We start from the raw sequence: 24,521 nt of genomic DNA, 5'->3' as shown, positions 1-24,521 counted from the left end.
TTGAGCCGGATTTCTAGAAAACACGGGGTGTGCGACGGCAGGGAGAGGCGAGGCGTGCTATTAGTTTTGTTTGTCGGATTTTTCAGACCCCCGCGAAGCTCGAAGGGCAGAGACCCAGTGAGGGGACGCCGGTGTCGCCCTGTCCCCACGCCGGCCGCTCCACATCCCGGCCTGTCCCCGCGGGCCAGCCGCCCCCGGCGGGCTCCCACCGCCCCCCTGCGCCGGGCGGGCTTCCCTTCCCACGGCCGCCGTGGGCTCCTCCCGAGCTGCCGGCGCCGCTTAAAAAAAAAAAGGGAGAATTGGTGTCATTGCTAAATTAGAGAGAGACCACGGAATTCCTATATTTGCCCGTTAAAGAAAAACATGTAATAAAGAAATACCCTTCCCCCCCATTTCCCCGCTGATCTGTGGGTGCGGAGCGCATGCTGCCAGCAGAGAGAGCTGGGACGAGCTGTCAGGCTGGGGGAGTTCCCCACCCTCCCGGCCCCCTTTTAATTGTGAAAAATGAAAGCTGGGTGCTGCGGTTCCGCGGGAAAACAACCGAACAAAACGCTGATGTTTAGTGCGCCGGGTTGGAGCTTCGTGGGGTGGGACGGAGTGTGGGGGTGTGTGTGTGGGTGGGTGGGTGTCGTTCAAATAAGTCAAGCCTAAATATAAATCAACTAAGACGGGGGGGTCCCAGGCCCGACTCTAAGGGCGTGTGCACACCCTCACCGCCGCGCCTTCTCTCTGGCGCGCTTGGGGAGAAGGCGGGGGGCAAAAAATCGCCGGTGTCTCACCGGGTTGTGCTAATTTAGCTCTGCCAGACCCCGGGAGCCGCCGGGGAGAGTCCCCCCGCCTTGCCTGCCGCCCCCCGCGCTGGGGCTGGAGCCGGTCCCGGAGGCCGGGGGAGGGCGGGGGGGGGCCGGGCGCTGTTGCGGGGTCTCCCCGCCAAAGTTTGCCTTCCCCTCACACTTCTCCATCCGGACAGAAAGAGTGCCCGGGGGGTGGTGGGGAGCAGCTCGCAGCACCAATCGGATTTATTAATTGATGTATTGAAAAGAAGGATTGATTGACATCTCCTAATGGAAATTACAGCCCCGCTTTCCTGCTGCACGCTGCCCTCCCGGCTATCCCTTCATAAAGAAACCCTTGAGGCGAAAGGTAGATTTTCATTTAAAGTGCCCCCGTCCTCAATTTCACAGATTAGATACATTTTAAACGCAGACACACATATTGCAAATTAGAAGCTAATTTAATTATAAATCAAAACTGGGCATAAATCTGCACTCACCACAAAGGATCCATTTAGCAGAATGCAACCACCTCCCCTAACCCTGGAAAACTGCCTTGCAGAAATAACACTGTATATACATTGCCAAAGTTATGGATTGTGCACAGTTCAAAGAGATCCACGGGAGATATTTTTTTCCCCACGCTGGGGGAGGGGTAAAGCCCCGTGTGTCAGAAATTAGCCGATCACATGGTGACAATTTCTCTTTCTGCTAGAGAAAGAAATTCTCCGATTAAAAAAAAGTTTGCATAGATGTAGAAGGTTGTAATTCTGAACTTACAGGCTGGGAGGGAGTCGGAAGCGGCAGATTTTTGAAGTCCAGCAGGTCGGGATCAACAAACGCGCTCATACACACGCACACGCACGCACACGCACACGCACCCACGGAGCCGGGGTTCGTATTGATTGGTGACGTTTGGTTTGCAAACCTCAGAGAGGAGAGGCAGGAGGGAAGGGATCGGGGTGCAAGAGAGGCGAAAGCAAGGTAGGCAGCTAGGAAAAGCGCTCCGCAGCTTGGAAGGGCTCCGTCCCTCCGTCCCGGATCCGCTCCCCTCTCGCCTCTGCCGCTCGCCGCAATCCCTCGCCCGCACAGTTACTCCCCGGCTCCGTCCCCCTCCCGGGCTGAAGCAGCCAGGGGAGCTGGAGGGGATATTTGGTGTCGGCTCACAGTTCAATCCTTCCCCGCCCCCTCCACCTTCCAGGTCCTCTTTTTAAGTCAAAATTCTCCCTTTCTCTCCTTTTATTCTCTCCTCCTCTTCCTCCACCACGCTTAGAGCCACCCCATCTCTGTCAGCCCCTCCGTCTCCCCGCACGCTCCATCCCCAGTCTCCCGCTGCCTTCCCCCCCAGATGCACTAAACTCCGAGGCCGTTAACAGCTGATGTTAAGGAGGGATGACTCTTCCTGCCACTCTTTTTAATTAAGCGCCGAACTTGAGCTTTCGCGGCTCCCCGTCGGGGCCGGGAAGGGGAGAGCCCCCCCCCCCCGCCCACCGCGCGAAGGGGAGAGGCGGACAGAGAACTGAAATCGCCCGGTTCCCTGGCTTTCCCTGGAAGAGTGGAGGTGGGGGGGGGAAAGTTTCCCCACCAACTCAGGAGCAGTTTCCCCTGGAGCCCTGCAGCCCCCCTCCTCCCGCGCCGGTCCGAGCACTGCCCGCAGGCGGCCGCCCGGGCCGGCCCCCGCCCTCACCTGCGGCTCGCACCGGGCGGAGGGGCCGCGCCGCGTCCTTTGTTGGTGCGGGTCCAGCCTTTGTTAGCGCGGGGAAGGAGCCTGCCTTCCCCGACCCGGCTCCCGGCGCATCCCCTCGGGCCGGAGAGCCCTCCGCGGCGGGGGGAAGCTGGGGCCGAGGCAGGGCTCGCACTGGGGCTTGGGAAGCGCGGCCAGAAACGCGGCCGGGGCAACTTTCTCTGGGGAGGTGGATTGGTGTGTGTGTTGAAATTGTCCGGGCTCAGCTCGGCTAGGGAGGGAAAGAAGACGGGAAGGGGAGAGGGAAAGGGAGGAAGATGGAGAGAGGAAAGGGGGGTGGGGGGGAAAGAAGGAAGGATCGAACGAAAGAGGAAAAGAGGGAGGGAGGAAGGAAGAAATAGGAAAAGGGGTGAGAGAAGGCGAGAAAGAGAGAAGGAAGATAAGAAGAAATAAAGTCTCGAGGGATCTCTGTCACTTTCCAAAGCGTGTCTGAGGAAGTCCGCTGCCAACTTCCCCCGCCGGCCCCGCGGAGGGAGCGGAGCGCGGCGGCCGCCTCTCTCCCCGGCAGGTCTCTTTGTGCGATCATTTTTGGAGATGCGAAGCCCAGGCAGTCATTACCACACTTTGGCCCCTCTGACTGCTGGAATTACCCTTTCCGGGGACTTTAATGGGCAAGCCATAGGGTTTTTCGCTGATCCGCAGCAGTTTTCGCTCCCTCCCCGTTTTTATGGGTGTATTATAGTTAGGGGTTATATAAATGTTTTTGCGTGTGGTAACTGTAAATCCTAACATTTGCAAATGGCCCGGAGGCAAACTAACCTTGGACGGGCAGAGAGAGGGAGGGAGGGTCTCCCATTACTGCTGATTAAAAGGAGACTTTAATAAGCGTCTAATTCACTCATCGCGAGTTTTATGGAGAAATTAGAGGAGGACAAAAAAAAAGGAGACATCTCCAGTGTGGGGGGAGGAGGCAGCAGAGCGGGGGTCCCACGCCTCCACCCCAGCCCAGGGCAAAGGGAAGAGGCAGCTGGGCCTCGCCGGTGCTACGGCCTCCGGTCCCGCAGGGGCGGGGGGGTACACATCTGGGTGATGTGAAGCCCCTTTGGGCAGAGGAGCAGCACGGACCCACCCCCCCACCCCCCGCCCGCATCCCCCCCTCGCCGCTCGGGGGCAAAGAACCGAGGAGGCAAAGGAGCGGAGGGGCTCCGGGGCCGGGGCCAGACAAAAGCAGAGCTGCGTGGCGGGGGCTGCGGCCGGCGGGCGACGCCGGCCCGCCGGGGCCAGCTCCGGGGACCCCGCTCGCAGCGAGGGCTCCCCACGCCGGGGCCGGCGGCGGAGCTCGGGGGCGGGGGAGGGACCGGGGCCGAAGGCCGGCGCCAGGACCCCCCTGACCGCTTCTTGCCCGCCTGCCTGGGGAGGGCCGGGGCGGTCAGCGCCGGGGCTGTCCCCGTCCCCGTGTCTCCGTGGCCCGGGAGGCTCGGAGGCTCGCCCCAACTCCGGCCGGCCCGGTGCGGTAAGAGGCGGCTTTGTTGCAGAAGTGTCTCTTCACATTGTTGGCTTTTTTTTTCCCCTCTTTCTTTCTTTTTTTTTTTTTCCTTTTTTTTTTCTTTTCCCCCCTCAATGAGGCTGTAAAAGGTCTCCGGCTTGTCTCCTTTTTGTGGCAAACGCTCTCTTGTAAAGAGGAGAGGTTAAAGTGTCGGTGACTGAATAAAGAGCAGCACACGTGGGCTATTACCATTCAGGGCAAACAAATGCAGAGAAGGGAAAAGCCAGCAGCAGGCAGGGCGAGGGGGAGCGCGGCCCCCCCGGCGCACACACGCCCCCGCCGGGCTGGCAGGGCCCGTCCGCCGGCCTCCCCGCGGCCCCGGCGTCCCCCAGACATGCAACCCACCCAGGGCTCACAAAAGAGCGAGAGAAAGAGAGGGGGGGAGACATGAGGGGGTCTTAGATGGGAAAAAAAAAAAAAAAAAAAAGAAAGTAGCTTTAGGGGGAATGTGCTGTGGAGTGTGAAATTGCAGCCCGTGGTGCTCCATATTGTACCAGAAGCTCTCCAAAAACTCATCCTCCAACGTGACCAGAGGTGCTTAGAGGGGGAGAGAGAGAGGGAGAGGGGGAGAGGGGCTCGGAGACACAGGGGGAGGGGAAGGATGGGGGTCTTTTATTCTTTTCGCGCTCTCTTTTTTATTAATTGTTCGTTTAAAAAACCTAACTTTGTGTTTATTTGTTAAACTCGGCCACCAAGAGCAATCTCGGCTCTCCTGGGCAGAGCGGCGGTGGGGTGCGGGGAGGGGCGGCGGGGCTCTGTCCGCCTCCCCTTGCCCTGCCCGACCTGGAAAAACCTCTTCCAGGCGGTTTTGATCCCGCTCCCGCATCCCCACGCTGCTGTCCGGCACCTCGGCCCGGCCCCATCGCCCTCTCGCCCCCCCCCGACCCCGGGGGAAGATCAGACCCCACCACCCCGGCAGCGAAGGGGTGGCCCCTGGTCTGGACACCCATTTCCCTGGGTGCTGGCTGGGGAGAGGCAGCGGGATGTGTCCTCAGGCCAGAAATCACTCTGTCCTCAGACAAAGCACCCCAAAAGTCGCCCGGGGAGTCTTTCTCAAAGCGCCCCCTTCCTTGAAGACCCCTCTCACACTCATACACACGCCGGCTCCTTCCCTTCAACGCTCCCATCCCGTGGCTTTTATTTCTGTGGGGTTTGGTTTTTGTTTGGGTTTTTGTTTTTGTTTTTTTTTTTTTTAAATCGTTTCACAGCCAGGGATTTGGCCCCCGACTTTCCCACGAGAGGTTGAATTAGCGGTCGCAGGTCAGAAAAATACCTAGAGATGGTCAGGGCAGGTTTAGCCTGTAACTTGGTAAATACGGTGCTGGCGAGCATTAAGGGTAGAGCTAAAGCACCTCCAAAATGCCAGCGTCCAGGCTGAAAGCGCTCCGCACGCCTGGCGAGGGAAGGGGCAGGCGGTGCGTGGAGCCGAGGAGGTGGCGGCATCCCGAGGTGGTGCGAACACAAAACTTTTGCCCCCACAGCACGCTGTCCCGCAAGCCAGGGGTCGAGTTTAACTGGTTTCCAGCCTAATCAGCGACAGGCAACCCGTAGGAAACTGGGAGCCAGCCTGGGCTTTGGAGACAACGGCGGGCGCAGCCGCGACAGTTTTGCTCCAGGCCCGACTTTTCCGGGGGTCCCTCCGCCGCCCCGGCTGGCCCCGGCGGAGCGCCCTTCCCCGGCTGGCAGCGGGGGAAAGAACGGCGTTTGTTTAACCTTCCCAGGGATGAGGCGAGCTCGGCACGTTGGCGAAGCCAAGGCAGGACGGGGCAACTGAGACGGCTTCGGGGGGGGGGCGGGGGGGACGAGGGGACGACAGACGACACCGCCAGGACCCTCGCCGTTATGTGTGTCGGGGCCGGGGGCGGGAAATAGGATCAATGGAGAAGATTTCGGCTTGATCAGCTGGAGAAAGCCGGCTAACGAAGCAGATCGAAAGATAGCTATCGCCGCAACTCCCCCCAAAAGTTTATTTTTCTTGAAATTTCCGCAGAGAGGCGGGCGCCTCTTTTGAAGTGTAAATGGTTCTAGCTTGGGGGGGGCTGGGTTAGCGAAGACGGGGGAGATCCTCAGATGCTCTTTGGGAAAGAGGAAAGAAATAAAAGGGGGAGAGGAAAGAAAAGAAAAGAAAAGAAAAGAAAAGAAAAGAAAAGAAAAGAAAAGAAAAGAAAAGAAAAGAAAAGAAAAGAAAAGAAAAGAAAAGAAAAGAAAAGAAAAGAAAAGAGAAAAGGACAGAAAGGTTCATTTAAAGGGGCACGAGGAAAAAAGCACCTAGGGCTGGTGAAGTGGGAGTCGGTTGGGGAGATGCGTGTGGAGCTGTGGGAGTGGGACGAGGCCGGTGGCCTCGGCCTCGCCCGGTCCCGTTGCGCACACGGCCGTGTGAGGACGTGGGGACAGGCCGCTGGTTTTAGTCTGGGCAGACAGAAATTGTTCGGTGGATTTAAATGTTGACAAAGCAATTCTTCCAGGAAGTCTGGTGTGGGAAGGGGCACCAGGTGATATTGTGGTATGTGCAGTGGGGGAAGGGGACGCGGAGCGGGGGAACTGCTTCCTTTTCTCTTTTCTTTTCTTTTCTTTTCTTTTCTTTTCTTTTCTTTTCTTTTCTTTTCTTTTCTTTTCTTTTCTTTTCTTTTTCTTCTCCTCTCTTCTCATTTTTTCTCTCTTTTCACTCGTCCCTTCCCTTTTCCCTTTCCCTTCCCTTTTCTCTTTCCCTTTCTTCCCTGAGAAAGCAGTCTTGCTTTACCAGGCTCGGGGTCCCCCGTTTACACGGGTTACCTCCGTGCCGTGGGACTCAAGCTTCGCCTCGCAGAGCGCCTGCGTTATGTGTTTCTCGAGTCTCTTACTCCTGCCTTCCTCCTCACTGCGATGGGGAAACAGCAACAGGGAGGGAATAAACTACGGCAAAACACATTTTCGGGAGGCGATCTGGGGTCCGCCGGCTGCCCCCGGCCCGGCCCACCACCAAGTCGGTGTCTCCTCCCCGACCAACCAACAGTTATAAAGGCCCAGAGCATCTCTGCGAGGGACAGAATGAACTCCCCGGGTGTTAGTGGTGGCAGAGGGCGGGAGGGGGTGAGGAAGTTCCCGGGAAGCCGAGGCCCGGGGATGGGACGCTTGGGCGAGGCAGGTACGGCGCCGGAGGCCGTGCCCTTCCGCCCGGCGCCGGGGGGCTCCGACCCTCGGCCCGGCGTTGGCTGTGGCCTGAGCCCCGACCCGCGGCGGCGGGGCGGCCGGGGCAGGCTGGATGGAAGGGAGGAAGGGACGGGGGAGCTGCCGGAGCGCTCGGTGGAGCGGAGCAATAACGGGGCCGTCTCCAGCCGCCGGCCCGGCGGGAGCAGCAGGCTGGCGGCGGGGACTAACGGCGGCGGTTACCGCGCTCCCAGCCCCGCCGCCCACGGGAGCGGCTGTGGTTGTGTGGTGGGTGGTGGTACCGGCGCCGGGATCGTGGGATGGTCGCCGGGCCCCGCCGCCGCCCCTTCCCGCGCCCCCAAGCCGACCGGAGGGCGCCATCTAGGGGCCGCGGCGGGCACCGCCGCCCCCGCCCCGCACCTGCGCCCGTCGCCGCCGCCCCCGCGGCTGAGACCCCGCACCGGGCCGCGGACCCGGCCGCCCGGCGGGGAGGGGCGATGAAGGGACCCCACGGGCGGGCGGGGGGCGCCGCGGGGCGGGCGCGGGGGAGCGGGATGCGGCCGGCGGGGAGGGGGGCACCCCCGGTCCGGCCCCGGGGCTGCCCGCGGAGCCCCAACGACAAACTTGTCGCCGGGCGGCGGGGAGGCGCTTTCCCCAGCCGGGCGGGAGCGGACGCCGCTCCAGGCCGGGCAGCGGGAGCCCCCCCGCTCCTGTGAGACGCTCGCCCTTCGTGGGGGTGCTGCCGGGTGCTGCCACGCGTGTTTTAGCTGTGCCCGCCGTGCCCGCTCCTCCTCCCCCCCACAGCGCGGACGGGGAGCTGAGCGCTGCCTCACGGTACATCTCACCGCCCGTGGCGGCAGAAACAACATCCACCACCACCACCACACACCCCCCCCCAACCCATCCTTCCTTAGCACAAGGGACAGAGCGAGGGGAGTGGGGGGAGAGAAAGATAAAACATCAGCTGAAGTGCCAGAGTGATTTATGAGACAGTGGAAAATATTTCATAAAGATCTCTCAGAGATTCTTTACTTAAACCAGTTAGAAAACAAAGGGGCTGTTTCGTGACAAATAAGCAGAGGGGTGGAAAGGGTGGAGGAGGAAAAGAGGAGAAGAAGAAAGTACATTTCAGGTGAGGATAAATTCGCAATCCGAAACCCAAAATCGAGCTCACGGCAATTTCTACCTTGTCTTTTTACCCCTGATTATTACCCTAAGAATGTGTTTCTCTTTGCCCTCTGCTGCGCTGCTAGGTCAGAGCCAGTCTATCCTAGCCATAGAGTTATTTGTGAAATAATTCTTAAATCCCACTGTGGCATTAGAAAAAGAGAAAAGCAGCAGAGATGGGGAACGTGGGAGCTTGGATTTGCTGCTGTTTTCCCAAATGTGCGTGAGGGGAAACTTTGCAATGACTGAAATGGGCCCATTCTATTGGTTCAAAGAGGTGCAAGAAGCTCTTTCTTCCTCTTCTTTCTTTCTTCGTTCCTTTTTTCCTCTCTTCCTTTCTTCCTTCCTTTCTTCCTCCCTTCCTTCTTTTCTTTCATTTTTTCCTTTCTTCTGTCCTTTTTTCCTTTCTTCTTTCCTTTCTTTCCTTTTTTCCTTTCTATCCTTTTTTTCTCTCTCTCTCCCTGTCTCTCTACCTTCTGTTTATTTGTCTTTCTTTTTCTTCGTTACGTCTTTCTCTCTCGATCTCACTCTCTCTGCCTCTCTCCCCCTTCCTCTCCCCATCCGACTCCCACCCCACGGAAGCCCCGATGCGCATCGAATCCCCCTCCCCCGTTTCACCCCGAGCAAAGTCTCGGGCAAAAAAAGAGCGGGGCGTGAGAAGGGGGACGAAACTCCCGAGCCGCGCGTGTGCGTGTGCGCCTGTTCGGGAAGGGAGTTAAAGCCCCAGAGGCACGAGTGACAACAAAGCGGGGCTCAAGCGCCTTCCCGCGGGCCGGGCCGGGTGCGGCCGCCCCGCAAACGCGTGGCCCGGGGCGCTCCGGGGCGGGCGGCCGGGGCTCCCCCGCCGGCGGGGCCCAGCGGCGGCGGCCCCCCCGCACCGAGCCGCCGGGCCGGCCCTCCTCTCCCCTCTCCCCTCTCCTCTCTTCTCCCCTCCCGGCCGCGCTCGGCTCGGCGCGCTGGCGAATCAGAGAGTGTCGGAATCTATTGCCTTTGTCTGACAAGTCATCCATCTCCGGGGAGGCGGGCGGGGGGCTGAGGGCGCTGCGGCTTTTAGAGAGACACACACCGGGAGCGGAGGCTCCAGTCTCCGGCCCCGGCTCCTCGCAAGCACTTCCCACCTCGGGCGAAAGTCCGCCGGGCGCCGGATCCTCCGCCCGGCCGAGAGGAGGGGGCCCGCCCGCCCGCCGCTCGCAGCTTTCCCGGGGATTGCTACTCCGCTTTGAACTTAAATGAACTAGCCCCGGACCGCGGGAGGAGGAGGAGGAGGAGGAGGAGGGGGGAGAGCCGCGTCCTCCTGCGCCTTCTGTCGCCTGGCCGCCGGCCGCACCTTGCTCCGGCACCCCCTCCCCGCCGCCGGGGATGCTCTGAGCCCCCCCAGCCATGACACCCACCTGCCCCCCGGCGCCGCCAGCCCCTCGCTCCCACGGACTCTGCTGACTCCGCCGGCCCCGCCGCCCCGGCCCCCCAGAGCCGGCGCAGCCCTCCCGCCCCCCGGGAAGTACCCCGCTCCCCGCTCCGCCGGGCAGGGGGGCCAGCGCACCCCGCCGCTCCCCTCCTCTCCTCTCCCTGTGTGTTTTGGGGTTTTTTTGTTTGTTTTGGTTTGTTTTTTTTGTTATTTTTTTTCTCCCCTAAGTCTTGAAGTTGAGTTTTAGAGGCGACACGGCGGCTTCAGCCGATTTCTTCCCCTTCCTTTGCCTCCCCATGGATATGCACTGCAAGGCAGACCCCTTCTCAGCAATGCACCGTGAGTACTGGAGCCCGGCTCCTTCGCTGCTCTCCCTCCTTCTCATCCCTCCATTCCTCCTTCCCCAACCATTCTTCCTCACCTGGTCCTCCTCCAGGGCCATCCTTTCCCCGCCAGCCTCTCCTGCCCCGGCCGAACCCGGGCTTACAGAGGCGTTCGGAAGGCCGGACGGGCCCCGGCGGCGGGGCGAGGGTCCCGGGCAGCCCCGGGCCCGGGCAGGGGGAGCAGGGCTCCGTGCGGCGCGGGGCGGGGGACCAGGACCCCCAGTCCGGGGAGCAGGGGGCTATGGGCGGCTGTGCCTCTGCTGCCTGCAAGAGACCACCCCCCGAACCAGATCTTTCCCCCGCAAAGGCACTTTCCCCATCGCCCCGCAGACAACCTGAGTTTATTCCGACTCGTGTCAGCGCCCCCCCCCCACCCGGCTGGACCCTTTCCCCGTCCCTGCCCCGCCGGGCCGGGGCTTCCCGCAACCCTGCGGAGCTCTAAACCCGCAGTTTATCCCGCGATCTGTTGCTGTTTGCTTTGGTTTGGGATTTCGGTGGCCGAAAGGGGAGACGCCAGGTTTAAACGAATGGCGGGTTGGTCGGTGGCCGTTCCGCGCTTCGGTTTGCTTCGGGTTGTGGTGGAAGGTTGGGCTGCGGGGAAAAATAGGACAATGGTGCGGCTGGGAGATCTGGCGGCTTCGGAGGCTCCCAAGAAGTCACGATCCCCCCTGGTTTATTTACCAGATCCCCGGTGGGCATTTTAAACGCATTCCCGGCACAGGGGAAAGTGCATTCGTGAGGCATTTTCACTTTAAAGAGCCTTTCTATGAGAGGGGTACAAAGGAAAGCGAAAAGACCCCTTTGCCAGGGACCGTAGCCAGGAATTTTCAGGGATTTTAATTTCACCGTACCGAGGGAAAATAATTCCGAGATTTAAATTAAAGAAGGAAATACAAATAGATAGCCGAGATTGAGAGCATCTTGAGTCAGGAAATGAATAATTAAGAGCAATTTGTAACTTCTGACACCGAAACTTTTGAGGACACGCCCTGCCTGCTGCATAAAAACAAACCGAAAAGACAAAAAAATGGAAATGCTCGAAGTTTTTAAAAAAAAACACCCGATTTTGCCCTGAGAAGGAAGGCGCAGAAATACAAACCCACGAGCAGCTCCCCAAACGTGGATGTGGGTAACTGTCTTCCTGGTTCTAAATCAATGATTTCCAGGATACGTTGCTTAAAATGTAGGGTTTAATTTTCGAAGACCTTGAACAGCAAACAGTCCGTGCATTAGGCGTTATTTTTAGTTTTCAGAGGTGCGACCTGCTTTCAGACGCGGTTGCAGTAATTCTGCCTCCGGTACGATCCGGAACGTGTCGGCGGCCGAAAGAGGCATCTCACTGTCTCTGATTTAAAAAAGAAAAAAAAAAAAAAAAAACAAAAACCAAAACAAAAAGCCCTCCAGAGATTCGGGGATAATTTCGGCTTCCGATTAAAAAAAAAATAAAAATAAAATCAACATTTGATTTGTTCCCCTAAAATGTATTTCTAGATCTACGAACCTAGATATTAGTAACCAATTTAAATACATACGGGCGCGGGCTCCTGACACAGAGACAGCGAAGTGCGATCCGCACGAAAGCCGTAAGGCTGGCTGGGTATATGTGTGTACAGACGCCGGCACTTAAACGCAGATAAAACCACGCAAATATCTTACTGCTCTGATAGAAATAACCTTAGAAAAGCGCGGGGCAGAGCAAAACAAACTGGTGTGAAAAATATCCGGGCTGCAATAATTTGAATTATTAATTTTTAATTTTTAATTTTTTTTTTGCATCTGCTGCCCCTAAATACTTTGTAATGTGAGTTATAAAAGGCGCCGTGAATTATTTATCACGGAGTTGCCGAGGAAATTGCTGTCTTGTAACTTTAGAGGCAACATGTGCAGAAGGGCTTCCGAACAAATGAAGAAAACGCACACAGCAACATACACCCGCGGGTTTTCGTGGGGAAAGATAAATATTATATCCCCCGCGCCCCCCCGAACCCCTAAACATGTTTTAAGAAAGACTAACAAAAGAACGCAACCAGTAACCCCGGCTCCTCGGGGAAGGGTCGGGGAAGCCAGCCGGCGCCCGGGCCGAGGCGGCTGGGAGGGGATGTTACTGGTGGAGGTGTTACTGGAGGGGTGGGGGAGATGGAAAAAACTCTATTTGTGCGAAAGGACTTGGATCGATCGCAGGGCAATGAGAGTTTCCACTAAGTTCAGAGCCAATAAGTCAGTGTCAGAAGCAGGGGAGGGAAAAAAAAAAAAAAACCTCAGCGAAAATACAAACAGATCATTTTTCAGCAAACTACAAACGGAACTAAGATCTCTTGGAGAGGAAGATACAGAAGGTTAGGGCTGTGTGAAAGAAAAGCCTTAATACAGTGTGCACTCCACAGCTATATCAGCTGGGTGTTCCGGAGATAGAGACACCCGGGGAGCCACGGCAGCCGAGCTGCCCCGCCGGCCGGTGCGCATCTCCCCGCTGGCCGCTGCGCATCTCCCGCCGGCCGGGCACGGCTCCCCGCTCCCCCCAGTGCAGACCGCCCCAGGTGGAAGCGGAGCACGACCTCCTGCCCCGCCGACTCCCAAAAGGAGATACTTCCCTTTATTCCTGTCACTCCCGTCCTCCTGCCCATGCTTAGCAGGTGCATACTTATTTTTCCCCCCAAGTTATTTCTCGAAATGGAGAAAGGTCGGGGTGGTGGTGGGGGAAGTGATCCTAGCAGTCTTATCTGAGAGAGAGCAGGTTTTTGCCTGGAAAGGTGGGGACAGAGGAAAACGGAGCATTTTCAGTTCTCCCTGATATAGATTTTTTTTGGGGGGGTGTGGGGTGGGATGGTGGTGAGGAGCGGACAGACGGAACCGTGCAAGTCTTAGATAATTTTTTTTAATACCGGAGGATTTTTCCTTTAAAGATCGAAAGCTGAGGACAGAGAGGGTCGGTCTGTAAAGGAAGAGCAGGACGCAAAATATTTTCTTTCCCTCTCCCTCCGTCTCCCTACATCTCTGTCTCTTTTTCTCTCTGAATCCCTCCAACTCGCAGCCCAAAATACCGAGTGAGGACGCGTTGCGGGGGGACACGCCGCGGGGTGAGGGAGGGCGGGGTTCGCGGAGAACCGTAATTGACAATGTGATAGAAAATCGTGGAAAGAAAATGAAAGGGAAGAGGAAAAGCCCAGGAGCAGAGGGAAAGGGGACTGCGGCAGGGTCCGCCCGCAGCCGCTGAGCTCCGGAGTTTGGGAGCGCGTCTCGCCCCAGCTCCGGAGAGCGGAGCCGGAGCGGGCGCTGCTCCAGCCTCGCCCCGCCACGATGGCCCCGAGAATCCCCCTCCGGTGTCCCGGGAGGGGACCGCGGGATGGAGGGCTGCTCCCGGGCCTGGGAAGGGAGGCGGCGGTCCTCGGCCAGCCTCCGGCTCGGGAAAATTCACTCTGCCTTCCCATCTTCCCTCCTCTCTCTTTCTTTCTTCCTTTTTATTTTCCTTCTTTCACCTTGTCATGGTTTTACCTGTTTTTCTTCACTGCAGTGAAGAAAATTAACTCTATCCCAGCTAAAACCATGGCACTCCTCTCTTGCTCTTTTTCCCTTTTCTTTTCCTTGTCTCGTTATCTTTCATTCTGTCGTTATCTTTCCTTCTCTCTTTCTTTATCTTCCCTTCTCTCGTTATCTTCCCTTCTCTCGTTATGCCTTTCTTTCCCTTTCTCTCATTCTCCTTCTCTCTATTTTTTCCTTTCTTTCTCCCTTTTTCTCTCCTCTCTCTCCCTCACGTCTCGTTTCCCCTCTCGACCCCCTGTCATCATCTCCATCCATCTGTAGCGGCTGGAGATTTTGCAGTTGCGAGTGGTGAAGAATCCACGACTAACAGTGTGTTTCTGGTGTGCGTGGGTTGTTGTGTTTTTTTTATTTCTCTTTCCCCAGCAGGGCACGGGGGTGTGAACCAGCTCGGGGGGGTGTTTGTGAACGGCAGGCCCCTACCTGACGTGGTGAGACAAAGGATAGTGGAGCTGGCTCACCAGGGGGTCCGGCCCTGTGACATTTCCAGGCAGCTGCGGGTCAGCCACGGTTGTGTCAGCAAGATCCTGGGCAGGTAAGGAAAGAGGCAGCTCCTTCCCCTCCCCTGGGACGGCACCGGGGAGGGAATCATCCTTTCCCCCCTCCGATGTCCCCTCCCGCCCTCCCCGCGGGGCCGGGCTCCCCCCGCCACCCCCGAGCGGCCCCGGCACCTCCGTGCCGTGGGAGCCCACGGCCGAGCGGGGCCCCCGCCTCCCCCTGGGGGGACGTTCTTCCCCTCCACCCCCCGGCGGGGCTTGGAAACTCCTGGGAAGATAAACAATTTGCGAGGGGTGGGCGGGAAAGAGAAGGGGGGTGGGGGGTGGAGAGAAAGAAAAAGCGAAGGAACGACCAAAAAAAAAACCCCAAACAACAGCAAAAATCCCCCAGCTGACGGTAGTCCGTGAGCGGCCTTAGCAAATACCCGGGTAAATAAAGAAACAACGGGACAGATAAAGAAATACCGGGGGTAACGGCCAAAGGTGGTGTGAAATACTGCCCGGGCAGGCGGGGGGGCCCGGCGCCCCCCGCCCGGCCGCTCGGCCGCGGAGCGGGGTCAGGCGGCGGCGGAGCCCCGGCGCGGTGCGGGGCCGTGAGGTGCCCCCGCCAAGGACGGGCCGGAGCCGCTGCCGCCGGCACGGCCGAGGGGCAGCGGGAGGTGGGCTGGGGCTGCCCGGTACGACCACCCGCTTCCGAGGGAGCGGGCGGGGGCGCGGGGAGGGACAAGCCGCGCTCCCGCACCCACGGCCCCGCCGGCACCCGGGGTGGGGAGAGGCGGGGGGACCCCGGCGCTGCCCGCTCCCCACGCCCCCTCCCCGGCCCGGCGGTCGGTGGGCTTCCCCTCCGGCCGGCCGCATCGGGGCGAGGGTTTCCGTTTTGTTCCCTCGATCCCCGGGCCTGAAACGAGCGTGTGTAAGGCGGGGGAAGGGGGAGGCAGCCAACAGCCCGGCGCTCCTCGCTTCTCACGCACACACACAAAAAAAGGGGGGGAAAAAAAAAAGGAAAAAGAGGAGCGGGAGCGAGCCCTGCGGAGGAGAAGGGGCTGCCCCAGCCCCGGCGCCCCGCGGAGCCCCGCCATGCGTCCCCCAAGCCGCCGCGGGCCGAAGCCGAGGTGGGGAGCGGGCCCGGGAGCGGCGCCGGGGGCTCGGGGGGCTCGACGGGGCAGCGGGGGCTGGGGGCCAGGGGCGCTGCTCCGGGGCCGGCAGGTCTCTGACCCTCCTTTGTGCAGGTATTACGAGACGGGGAGCATCAAACCCGGCGTGATCGGCGGCTCCAAGCCCAAAGTGGCGACCCCCAAAGTAGTGGATAAAATCGCCGAGTACAAGCGACAGAACCCGACAATGTTCGCCTGGGAGATCCGGGACAGGCTACTGGCCGAGGGCATCTGCGACAACGACACGGTCCCCAGCGTCTCCTCCATAAACAGGTAAGAGCGACCCCGCAGCCCTGCTCGCGGCCCCATCGCCTCTTTGCGACCCCATAAAACCCCTCCCGACAGCGCGGGGGGGCCCGATCCTTCCTCGGGCAGGTTAGAGCCAGCCTGCTCCGGCGCCCTGCCCGCAGCGGGACCCCGGCCCGGCCCGGCCGTGACCCCCGAGCCCGGCGCCGGGCCGCGGGGGAGCGGGTCCGCCCGGGGCTCGCTGCCGCACGCCGCAGCTCGGCGCCCGCGAAGCGGGCCCGGGGCGGGCAGCGCTGCTGCCGGAGCCGCGGAGCCCCGAGCGGAGCCGCCCGGCGGTGCCGCCAGCTTTGGGGGGGCTGCTGGGGCTGGCGGGGTGACGGGCGGCGGCGCCGGGTTTTCCCCTGTCCCTCCAACACCCCTCCCGGGGTGTAAATGACCGCCGGCCTCGCCAGGGCATCGGGGCTCCGAGCCGAAAAGCTGCCGCTCTCCGCTGCCAAGCCGGGCTCAGAGCCCCGGGCCGCCGCGGGAAGGCTTGCCTTGCACCCGCTCCCCCGGGTCACCCCTCATCGCTCGCCCGAGGGAACGGCTGCAGTTGCAAGGCTGCCCCTTCCCCGATCCCTGCGGGGGCTGATCCTGCCCTGGCAGGAGCCTGGGAAGCAGCAGGATCCATCCAGCACTAGCGAACACCCCCCCCCGCCCCCCAGCTGTAGGGTGCGACTTTTGTTGGTGGAGGGACTCAGATTTGGTCTCAGGTTTGAGGTGACAAAAATAACCATATGACAGGCAAAAAAAAAAAAAAAAGAGATGGGTGCAGGAGGAGGAGGCCGGTGATAGATGTAACCAAGTGCCAGCACACTGCAAAGCGCTCGGCCCTTCACATGCCTGCACAGTCAAACGCAACACACACCACATCTCCACACTTTGGCCGCACACAACGCTTCTATGCACCGAGTAAAAGTAATTACGCTGTTTTAGTGCAATGTATGTACGGATACCTTGACTATGCCCGCAGAAATACATCCTCTAGAAACAGAGTAACACCGGGCTATTTGCAAAGGGTACATGCGTAGGCACGAAATACCTCACCGACAGAGTAAGAATACATGAAATTTTCCATGCAACCCCAAATATACGGCGCTTCCTGCTCAAATAAATGTATAGAGGGTATATGCAAATATGCATGCAGCCTTTTGTAGTGTCTGTGTAGATAAAAACGCACAAGTCAGTATGTTGGTCCTTTTGATATATAACAAGTTTAGCCAGATTTAAAAAAAAACAACAACCCTGGTGTATTTATAGCAAGGGAAGCAAAAAATAAATAGCAGGGAAAACGCAGTGGTATTTTTTGTCTCGCGCTTTTCACGGCAGATTTATCAAAATATGTCCAATAACTCAGACTGTGTATTTCTAAATCTGGCATCCTATATAAATGGGTTTTAATATTTTGCAAATGATATGGAATTATCCCAAATCATCTTGAAAACAGCAGGTAGAATTAGCTAGTGGAATGTACCTTGGCTAAGAAAGATTCCCTCAGACACACTGTCTCTGTAATATACTGCTAGGCTACCCTAGGAAATTATCCCTGTGTGTGCCATCTGTATTAAAATGGTTATTAAGTTATGAACAGGGTAACATAATACTGATCGGCTAATTATACACCCTCCTAAAAAACCTCCAGGTCTCTGTTACTCTCTCAGTCAGGTACTGAAATAATAACAGTTTGACATTCAGACACCTTACAAAGGCAGCTGTGGAAGGACAGCCAGCTATCCCTGGGAGGAATTAAGCTGGTGCTACAGAAGTCCAGAGGAACAGCTGTGGGCTCTTTGGAGGAAGAGCATGTACGGACCCAACGCACGCGTGTGTTTCGGCTAGATCACGGGGTGTTAGCATCCAAATGTCACTGAGGTCTCAGCCTGCTGGACCCGATGCCTCGTGCCTGGGTTGCCATGCCCCGGGCAGAAGGCTGAGCGCCAGGGTTTTGCTCCCACCTTTGCTACCAGTTTGCAGCAGGGCTTTGGGGGTTTTGTACCTCAGTTTCCCCACCCTGGAAATGAAAACCGGTCCTTCTCAGGAAGGGAGGAACAGATGTCAGTTAGATTGCACTTATAAAATGCTTTGAGAAGGACAAGTGCTTTGTGGCTGCTAAATGTTATAATATTACAGAGGCTCAGCTGTGGTCCACCATGTTTGATTCACACTGCGATGGCGTTTGGGTGCGTAGTCACCAAGGCACGAGAGCATTTTGGCTTCGTATGATTATGTCTTTCCCCATTCCTTTTAAAAATTCAGGCCCAACTTCCCACTGTTCCCCTTTGTACGAGGCTCCCCAAAACTCCCATCCGGGAGGAGGCGAGCCTGTTGTACCACAGGTCATCAAATTTGCAAGTCTGTGCTAGGCAAGAACAGGACAGCGAACCGGGGAAAAACTGCAGCAGAATAGGAAACAGCGAGTACATAAGGGCCCGATCCTGGTGCCGCGGAGAGTAGTGTGAGCTTCGTCACTTCAGTGACTTTTGTGACTCCAGCTCACAAAACTCACAAAAGGCAAAGAGGGGACTAAGTTCACAATTTAAAGATATGTTTTTCTTTCCTCCTGTTGTCAAAATGCACGTATAGAATTGGGTCAACCCTTTGTAAAAGCACATCCCCTACTTGTGGTATGATCACAAGCTGGAGTTAATCTAATACTCCAACTCTCTGAGCAGCGTCAGATAGATGACAATTTTAAAAACCAACCTTCTAGAAATATCTGCCTTCTTATTTTTGCAAAATTTGGAGTTTCCAAGCAAAATCTGCACTGGCCCAGTGTCCAGAACTGTTAGAGCTACATCCATGAGAGGTTTAACATCTTGAGACAATAAGCGGGGCATTTACAGAAATAGAAGTTACCGATGTGCCCAGGTAGACTGTGAATACTGTACAGAGATCTCCTTGTACGTGGAAAAAAATTACTCCTGGTTATTATAAGATTTTATGAAAATTAATTAATCACATTTTATTTTCTTTCTGGGGCTTAGTCTAACCTTAACAAAGGCTTTTGGGTGACAGACTACAAAACAACAGTTTCAATTCCAGTTCTAAAGTCTCTCTAAAACATTTAAAAAAATCTTTTTTCCATTAATTATTTTTTTGTGACAGATAAATTCTATGCACCCACGTCACACTGATCTGTCAGTATTGCACTGAGAATATCAGGACGCATTTGGGATGACATGTAATTCAGTATTCAGATTTGTCAGAAACTTGTTCATACTGAGCTTACGCAGATAAAAGCTGGATACAAACTCTGGTGAAAGACATGACTTAACTTCCCTCTCAAGATTCAGGAACAAAATTAAAGCCTTCTGCTATGCGGTAGTTTTCTTTTAATTATGGCAAAAAAGTCCAGAGAGTATACTAGTTAATAAGCAAAGCGCACCAGAACTGACAGGAGCAAGACAGAGCAGTTATCTCTGCGCTGGGAGCTTTCCTGCTCCCGCTTCGTACCTTAGGTACTACACAGTATAAACATACAGCGTATGTGTAGGTACACACACGTCTACATACATACGTGTATATATACAGGCATAGGTGGGAACACACCCACATATACACGGTGCATGTAATTGACAAGCAGGCAAGACAGAAGCTCTTAATTCTTTGGTAAGCAATTAATGCTTACTTTACATCACTTGAGTGCCTGGCTTCTTGAGCACCCTGCCAGCCCAAACTTTTCCATCTATCATATGACTATAAAGGAGTTATTTTTGGTCTCTTCGGGTTGGAATCTTTCAACTGGATTTAGGCACCGCTTGTATGCCTTGCGGTGGTCTCCTAAGTATGAGCTTGGAGGTAGATGTTAATGAGAATTTTTCCTTTGTTTTGCAGCACATACAGGTAGCTTAAGAACACAGGTTTCATGAGATAATAATCAATCCAGAAAAATCTTTTGAACTAGCGTACTTCAGTAGGAACATCATGGACATGCGTTCACAGTTATGCAGCAAGTGATGCAATGGACGTTGTAGTTTAAGCGTTATTTCCTGCTTCTCTTAAATTAATGAACTCCTTACAGGTCCAGAAAGGCAAAGCAAAAAAAACATCCCCCCTTCTCCCCTCCCAGTTTGTCCCAGCTCTCCTCCCGCTGGATTTAGTACTAGGGACTCGCAGTTAGTGATTGTCTAAGGAATACCAAAGCCAACGCCTTACGGAGTTCAGTCAGCCTTCCGGATACACTGTGGACCCTGAGTGCCCGAGGGCAGACCTAACTAATACCCCATGGCAGAGGACATTGTTTAGCGGCTATATTACCTCTGTCAAGCTGTTTGTTAGAATTTTCGATCTTCTCTTAGGTGTTTGGGTATACGTTAGTTTCTAGTGTTAAGGGCTTGCTTTGGGGAGATGTTTCCTGTTTCATTATATAACAATTGGCTAATGATTCCTAGTTAAAGTCTCCAATAATGATGTGCTTTTTAAAAATACATATGGAAAGACACACACATTGATTCAGGTTATAATGACCAGTGAAATATACTTGAACATTGAAATACTATTGAGCGTGTGGCCAGTTTCAGTGGCTGTGGGCAGGCCTGTAGTTCAGAGCAAAGAATGGCATATTAGGGGATCAGACGTCTCTTACCAGTTCTGCCATGAACTTTCTGGTTGATCTGGGCAGGCCACACAGAGTTCTTATGAGGCTGCTTTGCCATCTGTAAAATGAAAATAACAGTGTTTAGCTATCTTTGTAAAACTCAGTGTGACCTTTCACTAAAAACACCCACAGAGTTCAACACGTAACGAGAAAAGGTTCAAAACTGGAGCTAGGTTATTTTACATCAGCTGAGGCTTTAGCCCACGCAAGGGGGAGAGAATTGAACAGAATCTCGATTGAGGTAAACATAACGTCTCAAGACAAACAATTGAGCCTGGCAAAACGCAGGCGTATTAGGGCAGGGGCTGTGTCATATGCGGAAGAAATCAATGTTATGCAAACAGAGCTTTCTGAGTCACTCTCGCTAGCCTCGCTTGAGAATTTCCCCAAAGGACATCCTGGCCAAAGTCCCTGGTGAACCCCTCCCTGTCCTTCCCACCGCACAAATCTGGAATTCCTGGGGGACTGGTAATGAGTCTAGGGAGAAGCTGGAGGAGTGCAGAGCATCTCTAACGGCGGCTTGTTCATAGTGTCCAGAAGTAGCGACAACTGCATTGGTCTGCGGTGAACGCGGAGTGAATTGCACAGTTTTAACCAGCAAGTGTGTGTGTCACGAACCTATCACCTGCATCAGCATTTAGTGGCCGTGTGTGAGTTTCCTCAAGAGAGGCCAAGGATTAGACTGGCCACGTAGACTGGCTTAGCCTCTGACTGGCAATGGGTTGGTGCAAAGCAGGGGTGAAGAAAACTTGTCCGACAGTAAATCCAACAGTGTTTATGAGGTCTCGTAATCTGGCACTTCCTAGCGCACACAGAAGAAACTTGGGATCCTAGCAGGGATCCTCTCACTTAGCTGATGCTGAGTCTAAGGTTCCCATGCAACCTCCTGCATCAGCAGATATGCTCTCAAGGTAGAAAACTTCTACTGCCGGTTGCTTTCAGCTGAGCAAAGGATGTGGTCGGGTCACACAGGGCTTCATTACAAGGCATGCACTCCTTTAGATTCAGATTCTTTTCCATCAGACACAAACCTGGTATTATCTTCTTTTTATCATTGCAAATAAAGGACAGGCTCATAAAGCAGAGGTTACAGACAATGTTACTGTAGCTGAAAGGGTAAATGAATGCTCACAGCATTTCTCTTTGTCTTATTCCTCATATTTGGCTACTGGAAGGTTGTATGGTGGAAACTACAATAAGCTAGCTGCATTCTTCCTGATTTTCATATTGCAGAGAGATTAGCTCAACAGAGGCAGTTCACAAGTAAAATTGGTTGTGCCTGGGAAGTTTTGGGCTCCCTGTTCTGTGAGCTTCAAAGTTCAGAACCACATCGGTCTCCTTATCACCCCTAAATCCCAGCTCTTCCTTTTTGTATAGATGTCCAGAAAGCTTGATTTTTGTTGGAAGTTGAACATGTTCAAGCTTTTGCATCTAGTGAATGATTGCTGCATTCTGCCATAGAGGTAGCTGCATTTCAGTGCTGGGTGAATGAGTCTTATGGAGCTAAACCTCATTTACCAGAATCACTATTATGTGAAAAACTCATTTGACTTTGGGAGAAAAGAGGAGAAAATATAAGTGGCTTGGCCAAGCAATGACGAAGTGGTGAGAACAATATAGTGATCTGAAGGGCACGGTCCCTCTAACAGGAAAGGAATTATTCACGTTTAAACAAAGCAGCATAGCCAAGAATGAAGGGAGGGAAATAAGAAAGGAAACATTTAAATGGTAGCAGAAGGAATCTCCTGATAGGAAGGTCCATTAAGTTGTGGAATTGCATCCCACAGGAATTCCTGATTTCTCAGAATATATATAACCAGAAGGTATTCATAACAAGCAAACATACAATAAGAAATAATCTTGGCATTGGCTAAAGAGGTAGATAATGCTCTAGCAGGCCAGCTGGACCCTTTATGATATGATGACATGATGCATACAAAACAAAGTTGTGTTTTCAGCAGTATATCAAATATCCCCCCAAAACCCTCCTCTGATCCTAAAGCCCATTCAAACAAAAGGCTTCCATATTACTTGAATAAAAAGATATAACTTCAAAACAGTTGAACAAGGCTGAGCTTCACTTAGATTAACTTGCCACGGTCTGTAATTAAGGCATCTTGAAATTCAAATGGACTTTTTGCCTTGCTACTTACAATCAGCAAAATATTTAGGGATCCCACTTTTGGGGAAGGTCTCTACAAATGGCAAGGTAGAGGCTTTCCAAAGCATTTGTCATTGGCCTGACATCCGTGCAGCTAACTAGGGCTTTAGGAAATCCCACCTGTGTGTAGATGGCTCTGACGATGTTTACAACCCCCAAAAGCATCAGAAAAGTTTGAGTTTTTCTCTCAATCATTCTTTAAACTGGGAGCTAATGGGAAAGAGGATTTTTCCACTGTAATCCCAACTAATCTACTGAAGCCTATACAGGCATGATCACATTTACCAGTCCCAGCTGTTTAAAAATGCCAAGGCAGAGCCTAAATCATGCAACTGGCATAAAAACCATGAGTACTTGTAATACTGTGTGGGTTTGTTTTTACTTGTTTTCTCTTTTCTACCCTAAATTTTTAAAGGGATTTGTATATCTGACTCCCATTGAGTGACTTTAAAAACACTTTAACAATGCAGTCCTTTGGGACTTCAGAGAGCTGACAGGCCCCTTTTCAAGCCCCCACAAACACTGGAAACAGTTTATTAAACGAGAACTGAAATTGTTATGCTATTGCTTGACTAGAGGAGCTGGAAAACCCACAACAAACACCGGTAGGCTTGTGATGAAATACTAGACAGTATGATAGTCAGCGCTAGCCTCCAATTTTCTCTAGTGCCAGTAACCGAGAGCCGATTTTGTAGCACTGCATGGCTATCTACCCAGCTGAAAATCACAAATCTAATCACTTGGTTTCCAAACTCCTCAGAGTGCACTTACAAATATTCATTTCCAATCAATTTGCACCTGCTAATATTTCTCAACACCCACATGTGATGACAGAGTCAGAAGTAATGCCGATGCTCGCTATTGCTATTGCAACAGCATAAAGAGGCTCTGTGCACAGATCACAGCCCATTGTCCAAAACAGGCGCAGCATAAATAGGAATTTCTTCCAAGAGGTTCTTTTAGAAATTCAGCACATACACGCATCTTTCCTTACGCCATCCTCTTAGCCTCTACTAGGTTCATAATTCAGACAGTCCTCAAGGTTTCAGGGATCCTGAAACAAACATCTTTGTTACAAGAAATGAGATACGTGGCCAGGGCTCACCCACCAGGCCCGAGTCTGGGTAAAAGGCAGAGGAAAACTGGAGGGCCCTCTTCTTCGGGCTCGTATCTGCCAAGGCAGAGGCTGAACACTAGCTAGACTGTGACAGCCTCCCCCCTCTTCCCCGATAAGTAGGCATATAAATAAATAAATAAACGGCATCCTAACTGCACTGAGAACTCAATAAAACAATCACATCAAATATGAGGAGGTATAAATCTCATGTCTGCACAGGTAACCCACTCAATTGCTTTTATTATGGCTCAGCCTGACTCCATTTATTACCATCCGTGGCCTGGGTGAAGGATGTGTGCATGGAGGGTGGTCTCCTGGTGAAATCCTATCCCTGGAGCAGTGACAATCAGCCCATACAGAGGTGGATTTTGGTGGGGAGACCAAAGGCAGATCCATCTGTCTGCATGAAAACCAATCAATAACACTGTAACTAGACCCCTTGTTGCTGGGAAATGGACAACACGATAGTTCAGACCTGGAGCCATGGGAGAGGAATAGCTGTGGTTGGGGTGTGAAGAATGACAGGATGTATGCACGAGGTGTTTGAGACATATGGACAGAATATGCCTGTCCATATAGATATGGAGGACGAGTGATGGGAAAGGAGGAGTGTAGAGGGTACATTTATTTATATACAGTAGGCAAATTTGAAAGGTTGGTGTGTTCCGAGGTGGGTATGGGGAAGGAAATAGCAGAGTTATACTGCTTTTATTTATAGGACATTTATAGGGGGAATGTGAGTGCAATGCAGATAGGTACTTTTGGGGAGATGCGCCTGCTGGTTGGATACTACATATGAGTATATTGGTGTATGGCAGGGAATGTGTGCCTCTGGGCAGGCACATAGGCAGTGACACAAAATGCTGGTAGGCTAAAGGAAGCATATACGGGAGTTTGATGTGGTCGGGGAAGGATATTCCTTTGTCCTCTGTCTGGCTTGGGATTTATGTGTGTACCAGTTTTGACAGAGAGGAGAAAGAGTGATGTGCCAAAAGCCTGAGCTAACGGACTGTGAGTTCACAGATACGCTTCCCAGAAAATGCTATGTATGAAACATTTACCCAAACCTCTCTGTTAAATCAGGAAGGG

The 24,521-nt window shown here is 54.2% G+C and overlaps 1 protein-coding gene and 1 long non-coding RNA gene across 10 annotated transcripts in view; one reads left to right on the top strand and one right to left on the bottom strand.

Annotated features, from left to right (window-relative positions):
• The window catches only part of LOC142063642 (uncharacterized), a 295,850-nt gene that overhangs the window by 87,010 nt on the left and 184,319 nt on the right, over positions 1-24,521 (bottom strand). The window contains exon 4 of the long non-coding RNA XR_012662818.1: positions 20,143-20,212. This is a non-coding gene — a long non-coding RNA (uncharacterized LOC142063642). The remainder of the gene's footprint in view (positions 1-20,142; positions 20,213-24,521) is intronic.
• PAX2 (paired box 2) overlaps positions 1-24,521 on the top strand; it is a 102,229-nt gene that overhangs the window by 2,681 nt on the left and 75,027 nt on the right. For 2 of the 9 annotated variants that reach the window (XM_075107599.1, XM_075107597.1), the window contains 2 exons: positions 13,988-14,156; positions 15,348-15,545. In XM_075107599.1, coding sequence (XP_074963700.1) covers positions 13,988-14,156; positions 15,348-15,545 — 367 coding nt within the window. Of the gene's footprint in view, positions 1-9,225; positions 10,041-13,987; positions 14,157-15,347; positions 15,546-24,521 lie in introns of those variants that run through there. The other 7 variants (XM_075107604.1, XM_075107600.1, XM_075107596.1 and 4 more) reach the window with 7 other exon arrangements.

Source organism: Phalacrocorax aristotelis, chromosome 12 (genome assembly GCF_949628215.1).
Source record: "Phalacrocorax aristotelis chromosome 12, bGulAri2.1, whole genome shotgun sequence".
NCBI classification, from domain to species: domain Eukaryota; kingdom Metazoa; phylum Chordata; class Aves; order Suliformes; family Phalacrocoracidae; genus Phalacrocorax; species Phalacrocorax aristotelis.
Note: the sequence above shows the minus strand (reverse complement) of the source record. Positions and strands in the feature narration are given on the sequence as shown.